Raw genomic sequence first — 23031 nt, 5'->3', positions numbered from 1 at the left:
TAGCTAGTGGCACAGGAGAAGGAAGGGATCATCACAAGCCTAGTTCTGGGGACATACTTCTCCTGGTACAGCCTACTTGCCCATCGCTATCTGACATGGACCTCCTGTCAACCTCAGTCCTTCCACTTGCATTCCTGCTAAGTCACAAACCCCGCACTCCAACCACCCCCCACCCTTCCTTCTCTGAGAACCTTACATGAAAGCATAGACTGGGCAGAAATCACATTCCTCCTTTGAACAAAGAGGAAACCAAGCCACAGAGAGGCTAAGTAACTTGCTCAAGGTCACCCAGTATGTGAGTCCCATAGGTTTTCAAGATGAAGCGCAAGTGACACAGGGGCCAGACCAAGCCTTACCTCCCAGAGACTCTCTCCCGTTTTATATAACCTGAGTGATGTTTCCACAGAGGCTGAAAGGACACCAGGGCTGGCAGTGTAATCAGGTGTCTAACCCACGAGTGCACACCGCCAAAACCAATTATTCAAATGAGCTTCCCAGCCAGGTTCCGCAGAAAAGGCCAGATGGCTAGATGTCTGTGGAGACTGCTCCCCATCTCTGTCCCTTCAAGTAGCCTTTCAGAGTTAGAGTTGATAGTGAGTTGATTTTACTGATTGATTCTACGGTGAAGACAGGCCTCCGTGGGACAGTTACCCAGAATTAGGGGCTGGGGAGTCTGGAGGAGCAGAACACTGTGATAGAATCAAGAACTTCCTGGGTCCCAGTCTTACTTCCTAAACCGCTGATGGAGTAGAGTCAGTTCCATGTGCAATCCTCTGGGGGCTCCCTATGTACCATCAGAAGGAACCTATACTCTTCAGCTTCGTCTTCAAGGTGGGCACAGCGTTCAGGAAGCTCTTCCTCAGCCTCACCTCCCACTGTCTCCCTTGCTGGTATTCAGTGGCTCAGTGGACTCTTTGTGACCCCATGGATTGCAGCATGCCAGGCTTCCCTGTCCTTCATTATTTCCCTTGACCTATGCTCAAAGGCTCACCCAGCAAGTACTTTGTCCCAAGCATCAACTGGGGACCTGCGGTGGGCTTGGCCCATGCTTGCCTTCAGGGAGCAGGTGCTGGTGAGATGGATCTTGAGGGGTGAGTGGGAGTTAGCCAGATAGATTGACAACACATTCTCAACCGAAAAGAATAATACTGTTAAGTAACAACAGTGATTATAATAATATAAGCATGAATGGAATTTTACAAGTTGTCAGACCCTATTCTAATAACTTTACTTCCAAGAAGCAAGCATCTTTTAACTGTGGATGGTGGGGAAGTTGAATTTTGGGGTGAAGTATAAGAAGGCTGTGCCTTCCAAATCCTGCTTCTATCAATAATAAAGCTAACATTCTGACCTCTATCTTTCTGATCCCTGTATCTCCTCCTCCATGGGTGGTAGTGGGCTGAGAGTGGGAGCAGAAGCATGATGAGTTATCACCCCTACATCTCTGGTGGGGGGTAATACATTAAAAATTAGGTTATGACAAACCTAGACAGTTTATGAAAAAGCAGAGATATCACTTTGCCAACAAAGGCCCATCTAGTCAAAGCTGTGGTTTTTCCAGTGGTCATATACGGATGTGAGAGTAGGACCATAAAGACTGAATGCTAAGGAATTGTTTCTTCTGAACTGTGGTGCTGGAGAAGACTCTTGTGAGTCCCTTGGACAGCAAGGAGATCCAACCGGTCCATCCTAAAGGAAATCAACCATGAATATTCATTGGAAGGACTGATGCTGAAACTGAAACTCCAGTCCTTCAGCCACCTGATACAAAAAACCAATTTATTGGAAAAGACCCTGATGCTAGGAAAAATTGAGGGCAGAAGGAGAAAGGGGCGACAGAGGATGAGACGATTGGATGGCATCATCAACTCAATGGACGTGAGTTTGAGCAAACTCTGGAGATAGTGAAGTACAGGGAAGCCTGGCATACTGCAGTCCATGGGATCACAAAGAGTCGGATGCGACAGAGCGACTGAACAACAAAAACCAGCCACAAGCCAAGCAACAAGTGAGAAGGCATACCAAGGAGAGGAGAGGAGGCAGAACAGACCCTTCCCGAGGGTAGCGGCTCTAACAGGCTGTGCCAGGAGGGCCAGGCCCAACAAATTCTGCTCCTTCACCCCGGCTGACCCATCAGATAAGTTCTGTCCCTTCCCTCAGGAAGAGGAAGAGAGGAGCCGGAGGTGAAGTGCCATTCCCCTTACTTCTGGGGACTAAAAGCCCCCACTAGGATTGAAAAGGGGCCCTATGAAACTATGAAGCGGCTTCTTGTGTTAACTTCATTTTATAGACAAGGACACTGAAGCACACAGAGCAGTGAACTCATTTGCCTGAAGTCCCATGGGAGGGAGATCCAGGAGTCCAAACCAGAGAGCTGACTCTGAGCCCAAGTGTTCAATCTCTGAGACCTGCTGCCTGAACCCCAAGTGAGCAGGAGCCCTGGGGACTGCCAGGTGGTCTGGCACGGCTGGTGCCCATGGTCAGGACTGCAGCCTACAGTGTGGGTTCACACACTGAACAAAGGCTAAGGGGGCAGGTGGAAGCTGACAAGCCTAGCTACTTGGAGATTTTACACCTGCATGCAGAAGGGGGTGCATTTTGTAACGAGCTCAAAAGACATATAATGTGAAAGGCTTGTGTGTAGAGATTGGGGGACATGATGCAAGAAGCTGGAGGAATAAGTAGGGACCGGTTTGTGGAGGATCCTGAGTGTCACACCAAGAATGAAACCATAAGACCAGCTAACATGTATGTAGCGCTTATCTCAAACAAAGCAGTATGCCCAGCATTTACGTGACTGATCTCATTCAATCCTTTGAACAACCCTTTGAGACAGGCACAATCCATATTTTGCAGATCAAGTCTGAGGCCCAGAGAGGTTAAACCACCAGCTGATCCATGGCCACACCAGAATCTTGCTCAGGCAGCATGGCTCTGGAGTCCATATTTGCAACCAAAGCCACTTCTCAGGCTCGGACCAGGTGGGCAAGGTCTCGGCAGTTTCCAGATCTGTGAAGAGCTAAAGGACTTTTCTTCCCTCCAATGCTTCCTCTGCCCCTTTTCAGTAAAGAAATGGAAATAGCTGATTCCTAGCCCCAAAGGCTGGAGTTTTCCTCAGGTGGCTCAGTGGTAAAGAACCTGCCTGCCAATGCAGGAGATGTGGGTTTCGTCCCTGGGTTAGGAAGATCCCCTGAAGAAGTAAATGGCAATCCACTCCAGTATTCTTGCCCAGAAAATCCTATGGATGGAGGAGCCTTGTGGGCTACAGTCCATGGAGTTACAAAGAGTCAGACTCAACTTAGTGATGAAACAACAAGCTTCAAGGGTCTTTAGACAATGTGCCCTCTTGAGCCTTTAAAATGGTTCTCTACTCTTTGTGAGTGTTCTTTATAGAGAGAAAAATAATCCATCAGTTCTGGAATTGACTTTCAACTCTACCCTTACATAGCTGTGTGACCTTGGCATTAGTTTTCCCGTCTTTGAAATATGGAAAGTGGGTTTTATGAAATCTTAGATCCTTCTGATTGGTGACTAGCTCTCAGAATTGCTTTCAGTTTCAGTGTGGAAACCCCCCCAAGTCCAGCAGGAGCCTCGAAGGAGAAGGCTGAATCCCAGAGCACATGCTCTCCGCAGAGAGGGAAAGGGTGCTCTGACACTTCTCCTTGTCCATTAGGAATAAGCTCTGGGAGAAGGGGCACCAGAGAGTCCAGGGTTAGAGATGACCCTTTTCCCAGGTATGGTCTCTGCGCCCTCTTCCCGATCCTACCACCTTGCCAGAAGGACCACCATGACCCTTAGAGGTCAGACCCCTGAGTGCTCATCCTGGCTCTGCTGCAAACCTTGGGCACACCCAGGGCCACTTCCCACAGACGTGCAGTTTGTGCCCTGCACACAGGCTCCTGGTCCAGGGGCCAAGGTGGGCTGCGACTCTGCTCCCATCTGGCCAGGTCAAGTGCCCACCCAGATGGGTAACTGTTTCTAAGTTGTCAACCAGGAATGACGGGCAATTTGGCCGTTTGCATAAAGGTACCTTTCATGCTAGGTCCTGCTTGAGGCCCAGTTTCTCCATGTAAAAACTAAGTGTATTTCATCCACCCCTCAGTTCATGAGTCCCTCTGTCAGGCACTGCACTGACTCCCAGCTGCCACAAGAGACTAGAGTGATGGTTAAGAATATAGGCTTTAGAGCTGGGCACAGTCGGTTCAAGTCCAGTCTCTTTCCCTTTTCCTTGCTGGGCTAAGGGCAAATTACTTAACCTTTCTGTTTATTTCCATTTCTTCACATTACTGTGAGTTGGCTATGTACCTGACACTGGGCTAACACTGAAGACTCAATGGCAAATGAAATTGATTTAGCTCTGCCCTCCCAGTGCTTTTAGTTCTCTGAGCAAAACATGAATTTGTCCAAGATCATAAAATGACCCAGTGGTAGATCTGGGACTCAAACCCAAATTCTTCTGAGTTGGAACCTATGTAATTATCTCTCCTCCTCTCTGCCTCCACAGCCTGGGCCACATCCATGTTGTGATCATGTAAGAAGGAACATGAGGGAAATGCTTTAAACATCTCGGCGGTGATGGGGAGTATATTGGTATAATTGCCCCTTGTGTGCATGTTTGGGACAAAGAGCACTGCCCACTACCCTCTGATTCCACTGCAGCAGGGCCCAGCCCACCTGCTAAGCATTTTGCAGCAGCTGTTGATGATAGATTGCCTGGCATTCTGACATGGCCAATCAATAGAGCTGGAAGTTGCCTCGGGCCAAGGACAATTGAATCCCAACCTTTTAGTGGCATTAAATAAAGCAATATTTATTTTGCTTTTGGTGCAAATATGCTTAATCCAATTCAGCTCATTGTTAATGCTGAAAAACTGCTGCATTTGGGGGACAATTGTGTGCATGCCCCATATATCTCCACTTGTCCATGCCACCCTTCTAGGATCACACGGCCCCACATGCTCAGGGTGAGGTTGATCTGGAGCCACCAAGCTGCCTTCCTCTCTACCCTTTAGAGGAGATGAAAAGGAAATCATAAGGAGGGGAATGAAAATCATCGCTCTCATTCCAGATGCCATTGTTGCACGAGGGATGAGGTGTGGTGTCCTTCACAAGGTGGAGCTGTTTATTTGCCTTTTAAATCATGTTCTCCAGAACTATTGTATCTCTGCCATTGGGCAGAGGAGGAGGAGAGCAGTACAGGAAGAGCAGACAAAGGAGTAGCCTAGCATCTCTTTCATAGATCACATAACCTCCTTGATGGCTGGAGGGACTGCAAAGGGTTACTGGGTTCAGTCAGACCTGGGTTTGAATCTCAGCTCTATATTCTAGTGGTTGTCAAATGACCTTCTCAAGGTCACATCTCTCTTGGATTTTATTTGCTCATCTTTTAAATGGGAAGAAATTCTACCTACCTCACTGGGTTATCGTGAGAGTATCTGGCATGTAACAAGTGCTTAAATACTTTTCAAAATATGTCTTCAAGTAATTATCTGGACCTTGTTTGCAAACCTTCAGGATATTTGTTCATGCATTTGTTCACCTATTCATTTACTCATTTATTCAATAGATATATTGAACCTTCTCTGCACTTGGGTCTATAGTATACAAAGTTGGAATGGAGGTGGGCAAGATGCACAGACACAGTCCCCACCCTCACTGGGCTGACAGTTTGGAAGAAAAAAGGAAAGATACTCAAGAGTATTCCCTCCTCGAGAGAAAGATGTTACATATTACATGACTAGTCCATGGAATTCTCCAGGCCAGAATGCTAGAGTGGGTAGCCTTTCCCTTCTCCAGGGGATCTTCCCAACCCAGGGATTGAACCCAGGTCTCTCACACTGCAGGTAGATTCTTTACCAGCTGAGCCACAAGGGAAGCCCAAGAATAGTAGAATGGGTAGCCTATCCCTTCTCCGTGGAGAAGGAAATGGCAACCCACTCCAGTGTTCTTGCCTGGAGAATCCCAGGGACGGAGGAGCCTGGTGGGCTGCTGTCTGTGGGGTCGCACAGAGTCAGACACGACTGAAGCAACTTAGCAGCAGCAGCAGCAGCAGCAGCAGCATCCCTTCTCCAAGGGTCTTCCCAACCCAGGAATCAAACCAGGTCTCCTACATTGGGGGTGGATTCTTTACCAACTGAGTTACCAGGGAAGCCACATATTACACTGTTATTTATAAACTTGATTTTAAAATTTGAATTTTTTACAATGGTCCTAATGTCGAATATTCTATTTCCTTGGTAGCATAAATAGCCCCAATTGTGTCAGAACTTGGGTCCCGATTTTGAGCTCATTCAGAAATTTTACCTTGAAAATAAGTAACAAAATAATAGAGGACCAAGGAGACAGAGGCCCAGAGTAGAAACCCTGGCTTTCACACACAGTGACTCTAAAGTGGTGATCATAGGGGTGAAAGCCAGGCATCCGGAGGTCATCTTGTTCATTCCCCGGTCTTTAGGCAGTTGATTTGGGTCCTGAAACCACTGATGCGAAAGAACCTGCCCCAGCACTGACCTCCTTGTGCCTGTGACCCAGTGAAGGACTCAAGCATAACCTGTTAGGAATGTGCAGAATTTCCCTGACTTTGTACATGCCACCAGCTCTGGAATGTTCTCTCTTGTCTTGACTTTGACAAACTTCCCATCTTCTCTGAGCAACATGAGAACTCCTAGAGGCAAGGATTGGGTCTGATGCAAATCTCAAATGTTGGAAAACCCATGCAATAAATGTTAAGATATTGGTAATTCTCTATTATTTGGTATTTCATTTAAAAACTGTATCAATCCCTTTCCTAGACTATGTTGTTCTCTTTGTATTTCAACCTAACCTTATTCAAAATGTATGCTTCCAACTCCCTAGCTTCGGAAGTAAAGCCCAGTTACTGATGCCTTTGAATCATTTAATGAGAGAGCTGAAAGAGTCCTTTATGCGTGAAGTGTAGCCCCCTCATTCTACAAAATGCATGGAGCCTAGGGGAGGGAGTTGACTTTCCTAAGATGACATAGACATTAGAGGTGAGGCCTGGCCCCTGGCCCCTAGCCAGAGCTCCTGCAACTTTACTAAGATGTTTTCTTTAATAAATATCAGTCTTTTTACTGATAGACTGGTTGCCAGTAGAGGCTTTCTTTAAAAATCAGCTCAAAAAGAACCCAGCACAGGTACTGCTGATTTAAGAGTTCCACGAATACTTTAGCTTCTAAAGCACTCCAGGATTCTTGAGGATTGAGTTGCCTTTGAATGCCCAGCCATACTCTGCTTTCATCTGAAGGTTGGATCAAGGAGTGGATCTTTCAGGATCTCTCAGCAATGACACTTTTACTTCCATTTTGAATCTCACTTTTTGAATCAGAGAGGCTCCCAGGAAGCAGCATGACCAGGTATGAAGATCATGGAGTCCAGGGCCAGGACACCTCCTGGATTCCAGCCTGGGCCCTGTGCAGTACTGGTTAGCTGACCTTGAAAGAATGGCATATTTTCTCTGGCCCTCAGTGCTCTCACTTGATAAAAATGCAGTCTGCCTGTGTGGCTGGATGTTTCTGAGAACTATATCATAAGATATAGGAAAATGCTTGGGAAAGAATGAAATGTTCATTCAACAACTATATCTTTAATGTCTGCTGTAGTCCAGGCTTTTTGTCAGGCAAGGAATACAAACATGAATAAGGCATCATCCTTGCACTTGAGGAATTCATGGTCCAGTGGGGAAGACAGACTCAACAATGACTATATCTTATGTGGTAGTCACCCTGATGGGGGGCAATGGATGCCACAGGAGCAGAGGAAAAACACCCACCATGTGTTTGCAGAGAGTAAGTCAGCAAGCCTTCCTGGAGGAGATGATATTTAGGCTCAGACAATTTCAACAATATACTATGGTTACTACCAGTGCCACTGTCATCACTGGCTACCCTTCATTCAATGTTCATTCTGTCTGAGGATTCTGCTGGGCCATTTATAGACATTTGCTCATGTATGAAATCCAGGTCAAGGTTGTTATCTTCATTATACATATGATAAAACAGAAATCTAGAGGGAGGGATTTTTAAAAAAGAAATTTTAAGGTCACATAGCTGGTAAGGAGTACAGCCAAAACTTAAGCCTAACTGACTTCCAAAGCTTCTAGTCTTGCCAACATAACCTCATTGTTCTGCATTATTCTGTGGGGCAAGGCTGAGACTGATGGAGAAAGTCACTGGAAGACAAATTTCAGCTAAAGACAGGGAAGATTTTCTTAACAGAGCTTTCCAAGAATGGGATAAACTGTCTGGGGGGATGGTGAGTACCAGGGCCTGGCGGTGTCATGGAACAAGTGACTTGGCCAAGACTTTACTGAAGGCATTCTTCTTTGGAAGAAGGAGAAGTAAGTAAGCTAACCATCTCTAAGGATACAGTTGTTTATGGTGAAATCCTGTTATCAATGACAGTGTTCCCTTCCAAATTTTTAGGTGCTCAGTGCAGGCTGGAAAAACTCTGTGGGAACAACACCCAGATCTATGGTTTCGCCTGCTTGGTGACCAGCCATCGGGAAGCAGACAATATAGAGGACCTGCTGGAGTTTTCCATAAATTTGCCCACAGAGTCATACAGTTAGGAATGCTTTTACTTAAAGAAATAGGGATTGACCCTTCCACTTTAAAAAAAAAAAATGAAATTTATAGGAAGGGGCTAACAGAATGAAGCAGAAGCTGGAGGTCCAGATTTGGAAAGCAACCAGCTAACAGAGTGGCTCTGGAGGACAGAAAAATGCTGTTGGCAGGAATAATCTGCCTCTGCTCCACCACAGCACTGCTGTATGACCCAGCTGCCAGCCCTGCATCTCCCGACCCATGTCTAAGTGCTGGGCAAAAGTAACTGTGCCCTAAGGCTGGGTTTCTCGCTGCTCCCCTGACTGTCAGGTCATCTGGCCCATCTCTCGTGTGTGGTAAGAGAAAAGACACCACCACAGTCTCAGCATCTTGTAATGATATAGAGAGGAATGAACTCTCCCCAGCTCTGCTCCATCTAATCACAGTTAGATGCTGGCATTGGCAGAAGAAAATGGACAAATGCCTATGACATTAGGAAGGAACAGAGCATGGGTACGAACTCAGATCTGCCTGATTTTCAGACTGGGGGAGAAAGCCAGGAGGTCATCCCTGACCACCACTGTCCACTGCTCACTCCAACCCCTGATGGATCGCAAATCTATCAGTTTATGCCACTCATACAGCGTGTAGCACAAAACCACGGCAAAATACAAGGAGACAACTACGTAACATTTTTGATTGCCACCATATGCCAGAACCTGTGTGAAGTTAAATTTGTTACATGTATTCTCTCATTTAATCCTCATCACAGGGTCCTGAATTATAAATGGACATGAGCCTATGAGCAGCTCTTCTTCCTCTAGACTAGGTTAGACTGTGTTTCTTGTGAGCACGGAACTGTGAGAATGTTCGTAAGCTGATCACGACTTCACCTGTTCTCTCAGCAAAGTTATTTGTAGCCTCTCTGTGTTTCAGTTTCCACATCTGCAAAATGGGAATAATAATAGCACTCCCTCATAAGGTTGACATTAATGAAGTACTTCACACTTAGTAAAGCACTTAATTTTTGAGACAAACAATATCAGTGACTGTTCTGTTGACTGTGACCCCTTGATTACGATGGTAATGATATTGTAACATGCGTGTAAAACTCTGTTTACAATCCACCATCAGTGCTAAGCCAACATCAGTACTTGATTCATCTAAATACAGAAATGTGAAGATAAAACAATGAACCTCCTTGCCAGGCACTGGAGGCCCTTACATTTCCCCTCCCACTCCCTTTATAATTCACTGTCACCACCTCCTCACTACATGCTCTGTGATTTGATCAAACCAGATTGCCCACCATTCCTCCAAAAGCCTGGGTGGCTTCATTATTCCTTTCTTTGCCTACACTTTTCCTTCTGCTCCAACACCATCAAGCATTCATTCAGTAAGACCCAACTCAAATGGCTTCTCCTCAATGAAACCTTTCCCCATGTGTCCCCGTGAAACATTAATTATTCCCCCATGGGGTTCCCAGCCCACTTATTTTAAGTGAGAGAGGAAATTATTATTATTTACTCCCCAACCACCTTGAAGGAGAGATAGCCTTAGTGGTCCTACTGGTGGTCACCGAAAGAGTCCTTATTTTTTTTCTGAGCAAGGTGAGAGGTGGGAATGTACATGCAATAAGTTATAGTAGTAATATACGGTTAGTCACTCAGTCGTGTCCAATTCTGAGGCCCCACAGACTATAATCCGCCAGGTTCCTCTGTCCATGGGATTTTCCAGGCAAGAATAATGGAGTGGATTGCCATGCCCTCCTCCAGGGCATCTTCCCGATCCAGGGATCAAACCCAGGTCTCCTGCATTGCAGGCAGATTCTTTACCATCTGAGCCACCTGAGAGGGGGTTTAAATTTTATTACTTAAGGAATACAGGGAAGGATTCGGGAAACAAGATGGGATGGATTAAATAGTAAGACAGAGGGGTAGAGAGAAAAACGGGGACATTTGGGCAAAGAAAGGTCATCATCAGTGTTAAATCTGATTAAAAATCTGCAAAGAGCAGAATTTCATCCTACAAGTGATGGAGAATCTTAGATGAATCTTGATCAAGAAAGCACGACCATCAGATCTGTGTGGGAGACATTCTGGAGACAGGAGAAGGATGGGTACAGTCATTTGAGTTGTGAGCAAGCACAGGGTTTCTGAAGATGTCCCTCAGCCTGGGCTGGCCTGGAGAGTGCCTACAATATACAAAGGTCCAGAAGTTGGAGGCACAGACCCAGGGACCTGGGGGAGGTTCCTCCTCCCAAGGACAAGTAGGGCTTTGAGTCGATCTGGAGGAAGAGCAGGAGGAAGAGGGAGATGGGGAGATCGGAGGTAATGGTCACTTCTCCTTGTGAAGTAATGAATGTACCCAAGGGAGGTCATGGAGAAGATGGACAGGGTGGCTCTCACTGAGCAAGTGACCTGTGAGCTAAGATCGGTGCTAAGTGAGAATGAATCCTGTACCTATCTGGAGGAAGAGGCTTCCAGGCCGAGGGGACAAGCTGTTACAAGAGTCCTGGGGCTGGAAGTACCCAGTGTGTTGGAGGAACAGAAGGAGGTCAGAATCTGGCATGGAAGCAGCAGGAGGTGGTGGCAGGAGCTGAGCTCATAGCAATAACAGAGGGGACCACATGGTAGCTTGTAGCTTGTAGTCAGGACTTTGGCTTCTGCTCTGCGTCTAGTAGAGAACCCATGAGCAGAGAAGGGCCATAATCAGACTTAGGCTTTAATAGGATCACCCTGTTTATTGTACAGGAAATGGGGGATGGGTGTATAGGATGAGAGGCAGGGGGGAGGTACAAGGGTGGAAACAGGTAAGAGAGTATTACAATACTGAGCTTGGTCCAAGCACAGAGCGACAGTAGTGAAGGTGATAAAGTGGTCAGTTCTGAGTATATTTTGGAGGTAGACACAAGGGACTGGCTGTGAGTGTGAGACAGGGAAGATCAGTGGGGATGCCAGTGGTTTGGGCCTGAGCCTTCTTTCTGGCCCTGCATAGGAGAAGCACATGCGTCTATGGTCTCGGGGCATGAACACGGAAGTGAGACAGCTCCACAGAAATACATCTGAACCTCTCCGTGACTCAGTTTCTTTTCCTGTCAAGTGAGAGTTATAATAGCAGCGCCCTCATAGTGTTGTTGAAAGTAACTGAATTAATACATGTAAAATGTGCTCAGTTCTCTCTCTGGCCAAAAAAATAATGCACTAGGTAAGTGACATAATGACTGCTCCCGCCCCTGACTGTATTTTGGAGAAGCGAGGAGCTTGACTTGTCCTCTGTGTACTGACTCTGACTTTGGGTACTGCCTAGGTGCTCTCTGATGGGGTTCGACCTGAACCGCCACTGGCTGGATCCCTCTCCATGGGCCCACCCCACCCTGCATGGGGTGAAACAGCTCATCATTCAGATGTACAGCGACCCCGTGAGTAACCGAACCTCCTCAGAAATTGCTTGTCTGATGGCTTGATCTGGGAAAGGGGCAATGTGGTACTGGGACAGCCCACCAGGGGCTGCAAATGAGGAATTCAGGGCCAAAGTCAGGGAGGGACTAGGCCTGCTGGTCTCTTCTCTGAACTGGACAAGTGCCTTCCCCACCCCTCACAAACACCAGCTTCAGTTGTAGAGATCTCATGGGATGAAGGAAATACATCCATTTACATTTGTCAGGGCTCTTGGGTTACAAACAAAAGAAATACAACTTGTGCTAATTTACCAAGAAGAGAGAATGTTTTAGAAGAAGCCCAGAGCCTCGTATAGGCAAAGACTGCAGCCTGGCCTCCTGTACCTATAGGGAACATGTGCCAAGTATCACGTCCAGCACTTCTTCCACTAGAGAGGGTGACTCACTCTCATATTCTAGCTCCAGTTCCAAGTGGATTGTGCTTGGCCTGACTGGGAGGACATGGCCACCTCTGGGCAAGGCCACTCTGGGAGGCGAGGATCTGTCAGGACAGGAGAGCCTCACCGGAGTCATGTAGCCACACTTGCAGTGTGTGGTGTAGTGATGAACATCTTCCCAGATAAAAGGACCTGCTATTCCAGGAAGAAGGGGAACAGGGAGGTCCACACTGAGTTTGTTCATAGGGACAAGACTTTGTGAGAAATAGGAGAAGATATTGGGGTTTCATAGCTGAGAGAACTCTTTTAAGAGTTATGAGAGAGGACAGACATCTTCCACTTGAAGCCAAAGCAAGAGGTAAGGCCTATAGAGAAACAGAGCTTTTTAACCATTAGAGCTGCCCGATGATGGAACGGGTATGTGAGCTGTGAACTTGGCCTTACTTAAAGTGTTCAACTTGAAGCTAAATGACACTGTCAAAAATAATGCGTGGAGGAGACTCAATTGCTTGGGAGACATTATAGTGAGATTACATCCAAGTCTCTTCCAGCGTTGATGACCGTGCCTTATGACCCTTGCCTGCCATCAGGTGACAGGCATGATTGTTAAGACAGCAAAGGTTCCAGAGCTGGAGCATTTAAGTGATACACCCGTGTGCCACATTTTACTTGTTTTCTTTGAAGACGCCAATAAGAATATCCTAAATTAAAGAGCAGTCTTTATTGGCCAGTCAAAAATGTGTACATAAAAGCAAATCTATCTTGTTTTTACAAGCAAGGATTCGTGAAAAAGTAAGTGCTTAGGTGAAAAGTAGTTAACTCAACAGCCATCTTGATCCTTCTCTGGGAGCTTTGCCTCCCTAGTTCTTTTACAGCCCATCTGCCGTTAGGGCTTACATAGCCACAGCTTTAGCATATCTGCTTCTTTCTCCAACTCACCCCTCCTTGTCTACAAAAGAAGCTGTTAGCTGTGCTCACCAAACTCCGTTATTACCCTGAACTCTTGATCCATCCTGACGAGCTTTCCTGGCAGAGAGAAGCTGCTTCTAAATTTTGCAGGAGGTGTGTGTCGTCAACTGAGTTCTTCCCCCCAGAGCTCGGTGTTAACTGAAACCTCCCTGATAGAATCGCCACACCTCCTTCTTCTGCCATCTCCTTCTTAAAGAGAACAGCCCCCACATTCTTTCTGATGTGGATAATAAGAGGAATTCAATAACTATATGTTGAGTTGAACTGGATTGAACATGGTAAATCCTGTTAGGCCAACTGTAATATGGTTAATAGATTCCAAACAGCTATTCACCGAAAGGATAGAGACATGGCCAAAGAAAAGACATGAGACAGGAGAGGTGACAGAGTGAGGGGCCATGGAACAAAGTGGTGTCTTAGGTGAATCCCCAAGGGGAGAACTAGGGGAGGAACCAAAGGGAGGGTGTCAGGTTTGTTAAAGAGAAGAGACCATCATCAGTCTGAAGTCACTGATTTGCTACCAGACAACTGGGCACTTGATCCTGTTACAGAACATGATCAGGGTTTTGGGGGTATTAGGATATTCTTTGTGCCATGAGTAGGTTGATCATCAGCAGGTTGATGATCAACATACTTGGAAGCTAAGCGAGCTGTGGGAGCTGCATTCTCCTGAAAGTCCACTCCTTTTCTCCCCAAGCAAGGACGTGGGTGGGGCTCTAACATGGGACCCAGACTGAACTGGGCCAGGACCCCAGCTCGCTCTGTCTCTCCCTCTCTTCTGGCTTCTCTCTCCCTGTGCCCAGAATCTTATTCCAGTCTTTCCTTCCTCTTCCCACAAATATTTATCAAGTGGTTTCTAAATACCAGGTATTGTAGTTGAAATAGTGAGCACAACACTCACCCTTACAATCTAGTGGGGAAATGGACACTAAAAAGGTGTGTGCATGCTCAGTCACTTCAGTCATTTCCGACTCTTTGTGACCCCATGGACTATAGCCTGCCAGGCTCCTCGGTCCATGGCATTCTCCAGGCAAGAATACTGGAGTGAGTTGCCATTTCCTTCTCCAAGGGATCTTCCCAACACAGGAGCCAAACCTGCATCTCTTATGTCTCTTGCATTGGCAGGCAGGTTCTTTACTACTAGTGCCACCTGGGAAGCCCTATTTAACAAGTAAATACTGATAAATATTGTAGATTTATAAATTTCGTTTTTGTTGTTGTTCAGTCGCTCAGTCGTGTTCTACACTTTGCAACCTGATGGACTGCAGCATACCAGGCTTCCCTGTCTGTCACTATCTCCCAGAGATAGTGACTCATGTCCATTGAGTCAAGGATGCCATCCAACCATGTTATCCTTTTTCATCCCCTTCTCCTCAGCCTCCTTGAGGGGGCACCCAGAGGGAGCTCCATGAATTGCGATGTGTTCAGTCATATCTGACTCTTTGCAACCCTTAGCCCACTAGGCTTCTCTATCCATGGGATTTTTCAGGCAAGAATGCTGGAGAGGGTTGCCATTTCCTCTTCCAGGGGATCTCCTTCCTTCAGGGGGATCTTCCCAACCCAGGGATCAAACCTCAGTCTCCTGTGTCTCCTGAATGCAGGAGGATTCTTTAACCCACTGAACCATTGGGGAAGTCTCATAAATTTTGTTCAGTTCAGTTCAGTTCAGTTGCTCAGTCATGTCCGACTCTTTGCGACCCCATGAATCACAGCACGCCAGGCCTCCCTGTCCATCACCAACTCCCGGAGTTCACTCAAACTCATGTCCATCGAGTCAGTGATGCCATCCAGCCATCTCATTCTCTGTCGTCCCTGTCTCCTCTCACCCCCAATCCCTCCCAGCATCAGACTCTTTTCCAGTGAGTCAACTCGTCGCATGAGGTGGCCAAAGTATTGCAGTTTCAGCTTTAGCATCAATCCTTCCAATGAACACCCAGGATTGATCTCCTTTAGAATGGACTGGTTGGATCTCCTTGCAGTCCAAGGGACTCTCAGGAGTCTTCTCCAGCACCACAGTTCAAAAGCATCAATTCTTTGGCGCTCAGCTTTCTTCACAGTCCAACTTTCACATCCATACATGACCACGGGAAAAACCATAGCCTTGACTAGATGGACCTTGGTTGGCAAAGTAATGTCTCTGCTTTTTAATATGCTATCTAGGTTGGTCATAACTTTCCTTCCAAGGAGTAAGCGTCTTTTAATTTCCTGGCTGCAATCAGCATCTGCAGTGATTTTGGAGCCCAAATTTTGTTAGGAGCTACCAAAAAAAAAAAAAAAATGTACAGACTGTTATCTATGAGTTCAGGTCAGTTCAGTTTCTCAGTCGTGTCCAACTCTTTGCGACCCCCATGGACTGCAGCATGTCAGGCCTCCCTGTCTATCACCAATTCCCAGAGTTTGTTCAAACTCATGTCCATTTTGTTGGTGATGCAATCCAAGCATGTCATCCTCTGTTGTCCCCTTCTGCTCCCACCTTCAATCTTTCCCAGCATCGGGATCATTCCAAATGAATCAGTTCTTCACATCAGGTGGCCAAAATATTGGAGTTTAAGCTTCAGCATCAGTCCTTCCAATGAATATTCAGGATTGATTTCCTTTAGGATGGACTTGTTTGAGCTCCTTGCAGTCCAAAGGACTCTCAAGTGTCTTCTCCAACACCACAGTTCAACAGCATCAATTCTTGAGCGCTCAGCTTTCTTTATAGTCTGACTCTCACATCTATACATGACTACTGGAAAAACCATAGCTTTGACTAGGTGGACCTTTATTGGCAAAGTAATGTCTCTGCTTTTTAATATGCTGTCTAGGTTTTCTTCCAAGGAGCAAGCCTCTTTTAATTTCATGGTTGCAGTCCCCATCTGCAGGGATTTTTGGAGCCCAGAAAAATAGTCTGTCACTGTTTCCACTGTTTCCCCATCTATTTGCCATGAAGTGATGGGACTAGATGCCATGATCTTAGTTTTCTGAATGTTGAGATTTAAGCCAACTTTTTCACTCTCCTCTTTCACTTTCATCAAGAGGCTCCTTAGTTCTTCTTCACTTTCTGCCATAAAGGTGATGTCATCTGTATATCTGAGGTTATTGATACTTCTCCCAGCAATCTTTATTCCAGCTTGTGCTTCCTCCAGCCCAGCGTTTCTCATGATGTACTCTGCATATAAGTTAAATAAGCAGGGTGACAAAATACAGCCTTGTCGGACTCCTTTCCTGATTTGGAACCAGTCTGTTGTTCCATGTCCAGCTGTTTCATGTCTAACTGTTGCTTCTTGACCTGCTTACAGAATTGTCAGGAGGCAGGTCAGGTGGTCTGATATTCCCAACTCTTGAGGAATTTTCTACAGTTTGTTGTAATCCACACAGTCAAAGGCTTTGGCATAGTCAATAAAGCAAAAATAAATGTTTTTCTGGAACTCTCTTGCTTTTTTGATGATCCATTTGATTTCTGGCTCCTCTGCCCTTTCTAAATCCATCTTGAACATCTGAAAGTTCACAGTTCATGTACTGTTGAAGTCTGCCTTGGAGAATTTTGAGCATTACTTTGCTTGCATGTGAGATGAGTGCTATTGTGCCTTCTTTGGCATTGCCTTTCTTTGGAATTAGAATGAACACTGACCTTTTCCAGTCCTTTGGCCATGGCTGAGTTTTCCAAATTTGCTGGCATACTGTACTTTCACAGCATCATCTTTTAAGATTTGAAATAGCTCAACTGGAATTCCATCACCTCCGCTAGCTTTGTTCATAGTGATGCTTCCTAAGGCCCACTTGACTTCTCATTCTAGGATGTCTGGCTCTAGGTGAGTCATCACACCATCGTGATTATCTGGGTCATCAAGATCTTTTTTTGTATTCTTCTGTGTATTCTTGCCACCTCTTCTTAATATCTTCTGCTTCTGTTAGATCCATACCATTTCTGTCCTTTATTGTGCCCATCTTTGCAGGAAAATTTCCCTTGGTATCTCTAATATTCTTGAAGAGACCTCTAGTCTTTCCCATTCTATTGTTTTCCTCTATTTCTTTGCATTGATCACTGAGGAAGGCTTTCTTATTTCTCCTTGCTATTCTTTGGAACTCTGCATTCAAATGGGTATATCTTCCCTTTTCTCCTTTGCCTTTTGCTTCTCTTCTTTTCTTGGCTATTGATAAGGCCTCCTCAGACAACCATTTTGCATTTATTTTTCTTGGGGATGGTCTTGATCACTGCCTCCTGTACAATGTCCGAAACCTCCATCCATAGTTCTTCAGGCACTCTATGAGATCTAATCCTTTGACTCTGTTTGTCACTTCCACTGTATAGTCATAAGGGATTTGATTTAGGTCATACCTGAATGGTCTAGTGATTTCCCCCACTTTCTTCAATTTATGTCTGAATTTTGCAATAAGGAGTTCATGATCTGAGCCACAGTCACCTCCCAGTCTTGTTTTTGCTGACTGTATAGAGCTTCTCCATCTTTGGCTGCAAAGAATATAATCAATCTGATTTTGATATTGACCATCTGAAATGTCCATGTGTAGAGTCTTCTCTTGTGTTTTTGGAAGAGGGTGTTTGCTATGACCAGTGTGTTCTTTTGGCAAAACTCTATTAGCCTTTGCCCTGCTTCATTCTGTACTCCAAGGCCAAATTTGTCTGTTACTCCAGGTATTTTTTGACTTCCTACTTTTGTGTTCCAGTCCTCTATAATGAAAAGCACATCTTTTTTGGGTGTTAGTTCTAAAAGGTCTTGTAGGTCTTCATAGAATCGTTCAACTTCAGCTTCTTTAGCATTACTGGTTGGGGCATAGACTTGGATTACTGTGATATTGAATGGTTTGCCTTGGAAACGAATAGAGATCATTCTGTTGTTTTTGAGATTGCATTGTTGTCTATAGGTAGGATGGTTAAAAGTTTCAGCTTGTCTGGGGCAGTTCTGTTTATACTCATTCTGAAATATTTCTTAATAGTGAAAATCCCTTCTCCTCTCACAAATGTCCCTGTTTGGATGACAAATTACACAAACTCTCTATACTTAAAAGCCATGTGAAAGTACCAACACAGTACCTGGTGTGTTGCAGATCCTCAACAAACATTATTTATATCCCATTCAAATTCACATTTGACTTCAAGAGTTAACATGACAGCTGCCAACACCGCGGTGCCCCAGGCATCTGCCCTGATAGCTTTAAATGCATTTCTACCCTGGACCTTCATTGGCGCAGACGTCATCAGAAGCACTCACTCCCAGAGCAATCTGAACTGCCAGGACAGCTTCTGACCTTGTTTCTAAGTGCCCACAGCCTCCCTCCTTCCCTCCTAGCGGCCTCTCCTCACACAATCAACAAGCAGAGAATCAGGAAGACCCTTGCTGATGGGCAGGATCTGTATCTGTGAGCACTGTCATTCCTCAAAGAGCTGGTGAGGGAGAAACATTGCGTTGGGTGCTGGGAACAGTCAGAGCTGGTGTCAGCCTTAAGGAGTTCACAACCTGGTGGATACAGGCATTTTAGACAGATGTCCTAGGGGCATTTGTGAAGGGAGGCACAGGGGTGGTGGGAACCATAGAAGAAGCCCAGACCAGGAGACCACACCTGAGCTGCTGAGTGAGGGATGCTCTGGGCAGGGAGGGCTTTCTAGGCAGAGAAGACATCTGAGCATCTGCCTAGAGGGGCGGCTTCCTCGGGAGGCTGCCAGTCGTTCAGTGTGGCTGGTACTGGGGGCAGATAGTGATAGGGCATTACAATGTAAGGCTTTATTAGAATAAATACAGACTATATTCTCATGAGAATGGATAACCATTAAAGGAAGTGACAGGATCAGATTTGCATTTCAGAAAGATCCCTCTGGTGCCTGGAAGGAGATGGGTTTGGAGGGTACCAGGCCAAAGGCTGGAGACCATTAGTGAATGCTGCTGGGGGGCTGAGAGGAGGAGGAGTCTGGAGATATGATGGAGGGACATACAAGTGACTTAGAGACTGATGGGAGAGCAAAGAGAGCTGCGTGATGCCTACAGTTTGGCTTGGACAATGGAGTAGAGGGGGTGCCCCTCCTAGGACCAGTAAGCATGCGGTCAAGTTTTAGATGTGCTGGTGTTGAAATGGAGCAGGAGTGAGTCTCCTGAGTGAGTCTTTCTGTGTCCTCAGCTGGCAACAAGGGCCTTCTGTCTTCGTGTTAATGACATTGTTGGCTTCAAAGCTGCTTTCCTAGTCCTGAATTACGACAGCCTCCACTCCTCTCCAGGACTTGGATATTGAATGATGACCTTGACAAAGGAGTCTTTAAACCCAGAAGACTGCACTGACTGTCAGATACAAAGTATGTAGCGTCCCACTCCCAGGACAGCACCCCGTGGTCAGTGTGGCCGTTGTTTACCAGTTGTGATTGACTGTCCCCTAGGGCAGAGCCTAGATGGTTCAGTCACCTGTGCCCATCAGAGACCTGGCTCTGAGCAGGCCCTCCATGTAAATGCCAAACAAATGATGAGGTGAACCCAGAGCTTCCATGACTTGGTTTTTATAAGAATCTCCTTATGAAAAGGACTGTCTGGACCACAGTTGTTCAGTCGCTTGGTTGTGTCCAACTCTTTGAGACCTCGTCAACTGCAAGCACACCAGACTTCCCTGTCTTCCACTGTCTCCTGGAGTTTGTTCAAGTTCATGTCCACTGAGTCAATGATGCTATCTAACCATCTCATCCTGGACCACAGACCCCTCTGCAATCTCCCCTCCCCCTCAGAGTGGCCTGGATTCTGCTGCCACCAGAACAGTGCTCTTCTTTACTCAAGGCTCTGATCTGTGCACACAAACCGTGGTTTTCTTACAACCTGCTGAGATGGTCCTAAACTCCTAGGGAGAGAACCTGAGAGTTTAGGACAATTCAGTAGATTTCCATGTTCAAGACCTTGGGAACTGCAGAGATACAGAGATTATGCAGGCAGGATGTCAGGCCAGGAAGAGCTCACAATCTAATAGGAAGGCCAGACCCTCATGAACAATTTTAATTCAAGACGGTGAGGAATGTGAGCTATAATAGAGAAAATACAGTGCTTTAGGAAGATGGAGGCTGAGGGGAGATTAATCCAGTCTGTGTGTGTGTGTTTGGACAATCCAAGGAAGTTTTTTTCAAGGAATTTGGACTGGGCCTTTGGGAATGGGCAATACATTACCAGGTGGCTATGGTCAGGGATGAGGGAGGTGATAGGAAAGGGGAGAGGGCATTCCAGGGCCAGCTGAGCCACAGAGTAGAGGTGGGGGAGCTCAGCTGCAGAGGTGGGTGTGCAGGGCACACAACAGGGCAGCTGTGAGGAAGCCCACAGACAACTTTGCACACTGGGCTATGGAATTTGGCTTCTTTTTGTAGTCCAATGTTCCCCCTTTCATTAAAAATCAAAGACCTAGGCCCTTTTAAACCTGATCATTAGTTGAACTAAATATAATAACTATAAAAAAATTAAACAGGAGAACAAAACAATGCTTGTTAGTAATATTCCAGCACACAAGCTCTCTCAATCTTGAGAATCAGTATCTTCAGTGAAGAGCCATCAGAAATGTTTAAGCAAGGGGGAGAGGTCAGTGAATAGCAGTACTTCCATCCATTCAGTCACCCAATCTAGAAACCCCAGAGATACTCTAAAATGTAAATCTGGCCTAGTCTCTCTCCCCTGCCTAAAACCTTCCAGTGACTCCCCATTGTTTGTGGAATAAAGGCCAATGTCCCTGACACGCTATTCAAGGACATGCCCTATTTATATCCAGGGCAGAGCACAGAACACGGCACCAGAGAGAAGATGATGTGCAATGAGAGATGCGTTAGAAAGTGACAGGACCACAGCATGGAGACGAAGCAGAAGAAGACCACCCCGTTAGGTGCTGATGGCAGTGGTCCAGGGGAAATATGATGTGCCTGGAACTTGAGAGTGGCCAGGGCTGCTGCCAAGAAGGACACCTGGGAACGGACATAGGAAGCAAATAGGACCCCTGCAGTCCTTTCCTTGACCCCCGGAGTCCCTCAGAGCCTACGGCTGCTTTGTGGAAAGGTTTCTATGCTCTGGGGTGATTCCCCGCCTTTTCCTAGAAGAGAAAGGCCTGTGTTGCTATAACAACTTGGCTGCAGCTCTTTTAGACAGATCCATTTCCTTAAATCATTTAAGGAAAATTAGCTGCCATAACAACACGGAGCAGTTTTGCAAATAGAGCAACACAGGGCTGGGGATTTTTCCTTGTTTGCCTCCTGTAGTCCTCAAGATAAGCTGCTCTCTTTCTGTCAAATAAATAAATAAATTATAACACATGTACGTGCAAACAGAGCAGTCGGTGACATGGTCAGATAACACAGAACCAGCACTCACTCCTGCTACAGACACACACAACATAGAAATAGGCAGAAAATGCACACATTCACATACATAAATCAGAAAATGTTGTTGCTGTTGTTTAGTCCACTAAGTCACATCTGACTCTTCTGCGACCCTATTGACTGTAACCTGTCAGGTTCCTCTGTCCATGGGATTTCCCAGGCAAGAATACCCGAGTGGGTTGCCATTCCCTTCTCCAGGGGATCTTCCCGACCCAGAGAGCAAACCTACATCTCCTGCACTGGCAGGCAGATTCTTTACTACTGAGCCACCAAGGAAGCCTAAATCGGGAAACATTTTTATGTAAAAACATAAACATGGTAAATAAGAGACAGACACACAGACAAATATATAATTATACATATTCACACAAAAGATATGTACACAAATGCGCAGCCAGGACAGTTTCACATTCAGTTAAAAAGGAAAGAAGTGGCCCACGGGGTCTGTTCTTGGGATGAGCAGAGGGTTCGCTGGTCACTAGACCAGAAGGCCCTGAGATGATGACTCTTACTAGAAACCAGATGGTCCTTGCACATTTGTACCCAACAGCCTGGGGGAGAACCATGCTAGTGGAAAGGAAAACCCACCCAGGGAAGAATGAGGGGATGGGGAGAAGGTTGGGGGGTCCTATCCCTGTCCCCCCAGTATACACTTAGCAGCAAACCAGGAGAACAGGAGGCACAGCCATGGCATTTTTGGTGGTATACTTCTTTGTCCCCATGGCAGGATGTTTGTCAGGCTCTTAGAGGAGGCAATGTTACTCTGGGTGAAAACCACATTGCTGGGAAATTTGCAGACTGTCTCATTGAAGCCTCCAGAACTCTGGACTGTGGGTTCCAAAGCTTTTGTTTTATCCCCACATCTCTAACTTTATTATCCCAGAGCTCCTCTGCATGGGGAAGCTCAAACTATGTGGACTGATCTCTGTGGCAGCAAGAAGGCCCTGCTCGGAACATAACTCCCCAACCAGAGTGGCTGAACCACTAATTTGCTTGGTGCTTTTAGGCAGCCTCTTCCCCTTTCTGGGCCTTTCATTCCCCCTCCTTCTATACACTGTAGGGATTGATGGAAGATCTCCACAGGGGGATCCTTCTGGCTCCAAGGTTGTGTCATCTCGGAGTTGTTCCTTGGTTATGGATACTCCACCGCTGGATTTCATAACAAAGCACAGAAGTCCTGGCTGCTGCAAAGAGCAAAGGCTGGAGTGAACACCTGTGAAGGTGCCCAGCACGTGGCAGAAGCTCCATAGATATCAGTTTCCTAAGCTTTAGTTTGTCCTTCTGCTAAAGGCAAGAATGGTCCCTGACCTGCCTGCCTCACAAGTTGGAGAGAGGTAT

The 23031-nt window shown here is 46.1% G+C and overlaps 1 protein-coding gene across 1 annotated transcript in view; it reads left to right on the top strand.

The window, feature by feature from the left end:
* The window catches only part of AGBL4 (AGBL carboxypeptidase 4), a 1400873-nt gene that overhangs the window by 1282664 nt on the left and 95178 nt on the right, over positions 1-23031 (top strand). Inside the window, exon 9 of the mRNA XM_088834990.1 lies at positions 11871-11982. Within this exon, the coding sequence (XP_088691116.1) occupies positions 11871-11982 (112 nt within the window). The remainder of the gene's footprint in view (positions 1-11870; positions 11983-23031) is intronic.

The sequence above is a fragment of the Moschus berezovskii genome, chromosome 4, assembly GCF_049115385.1.
Source record: "Moschus berezovskii isolate FMDL1 chromosome 4, NW_MosBer_1.0, whole genome shotgun sequence".
Taxonomy (NCBI): domain Eukaryota; kingdom Metazoa; phylum Chordata; class Mammalia; order Artiodactyla; family Moschidae; genus Moschus; species Moschus berezovskii.
Note: the sequence above shows the minus strand (reverse complement) of the source record. Positions and strands in the feature narration are given on the sequence as shown.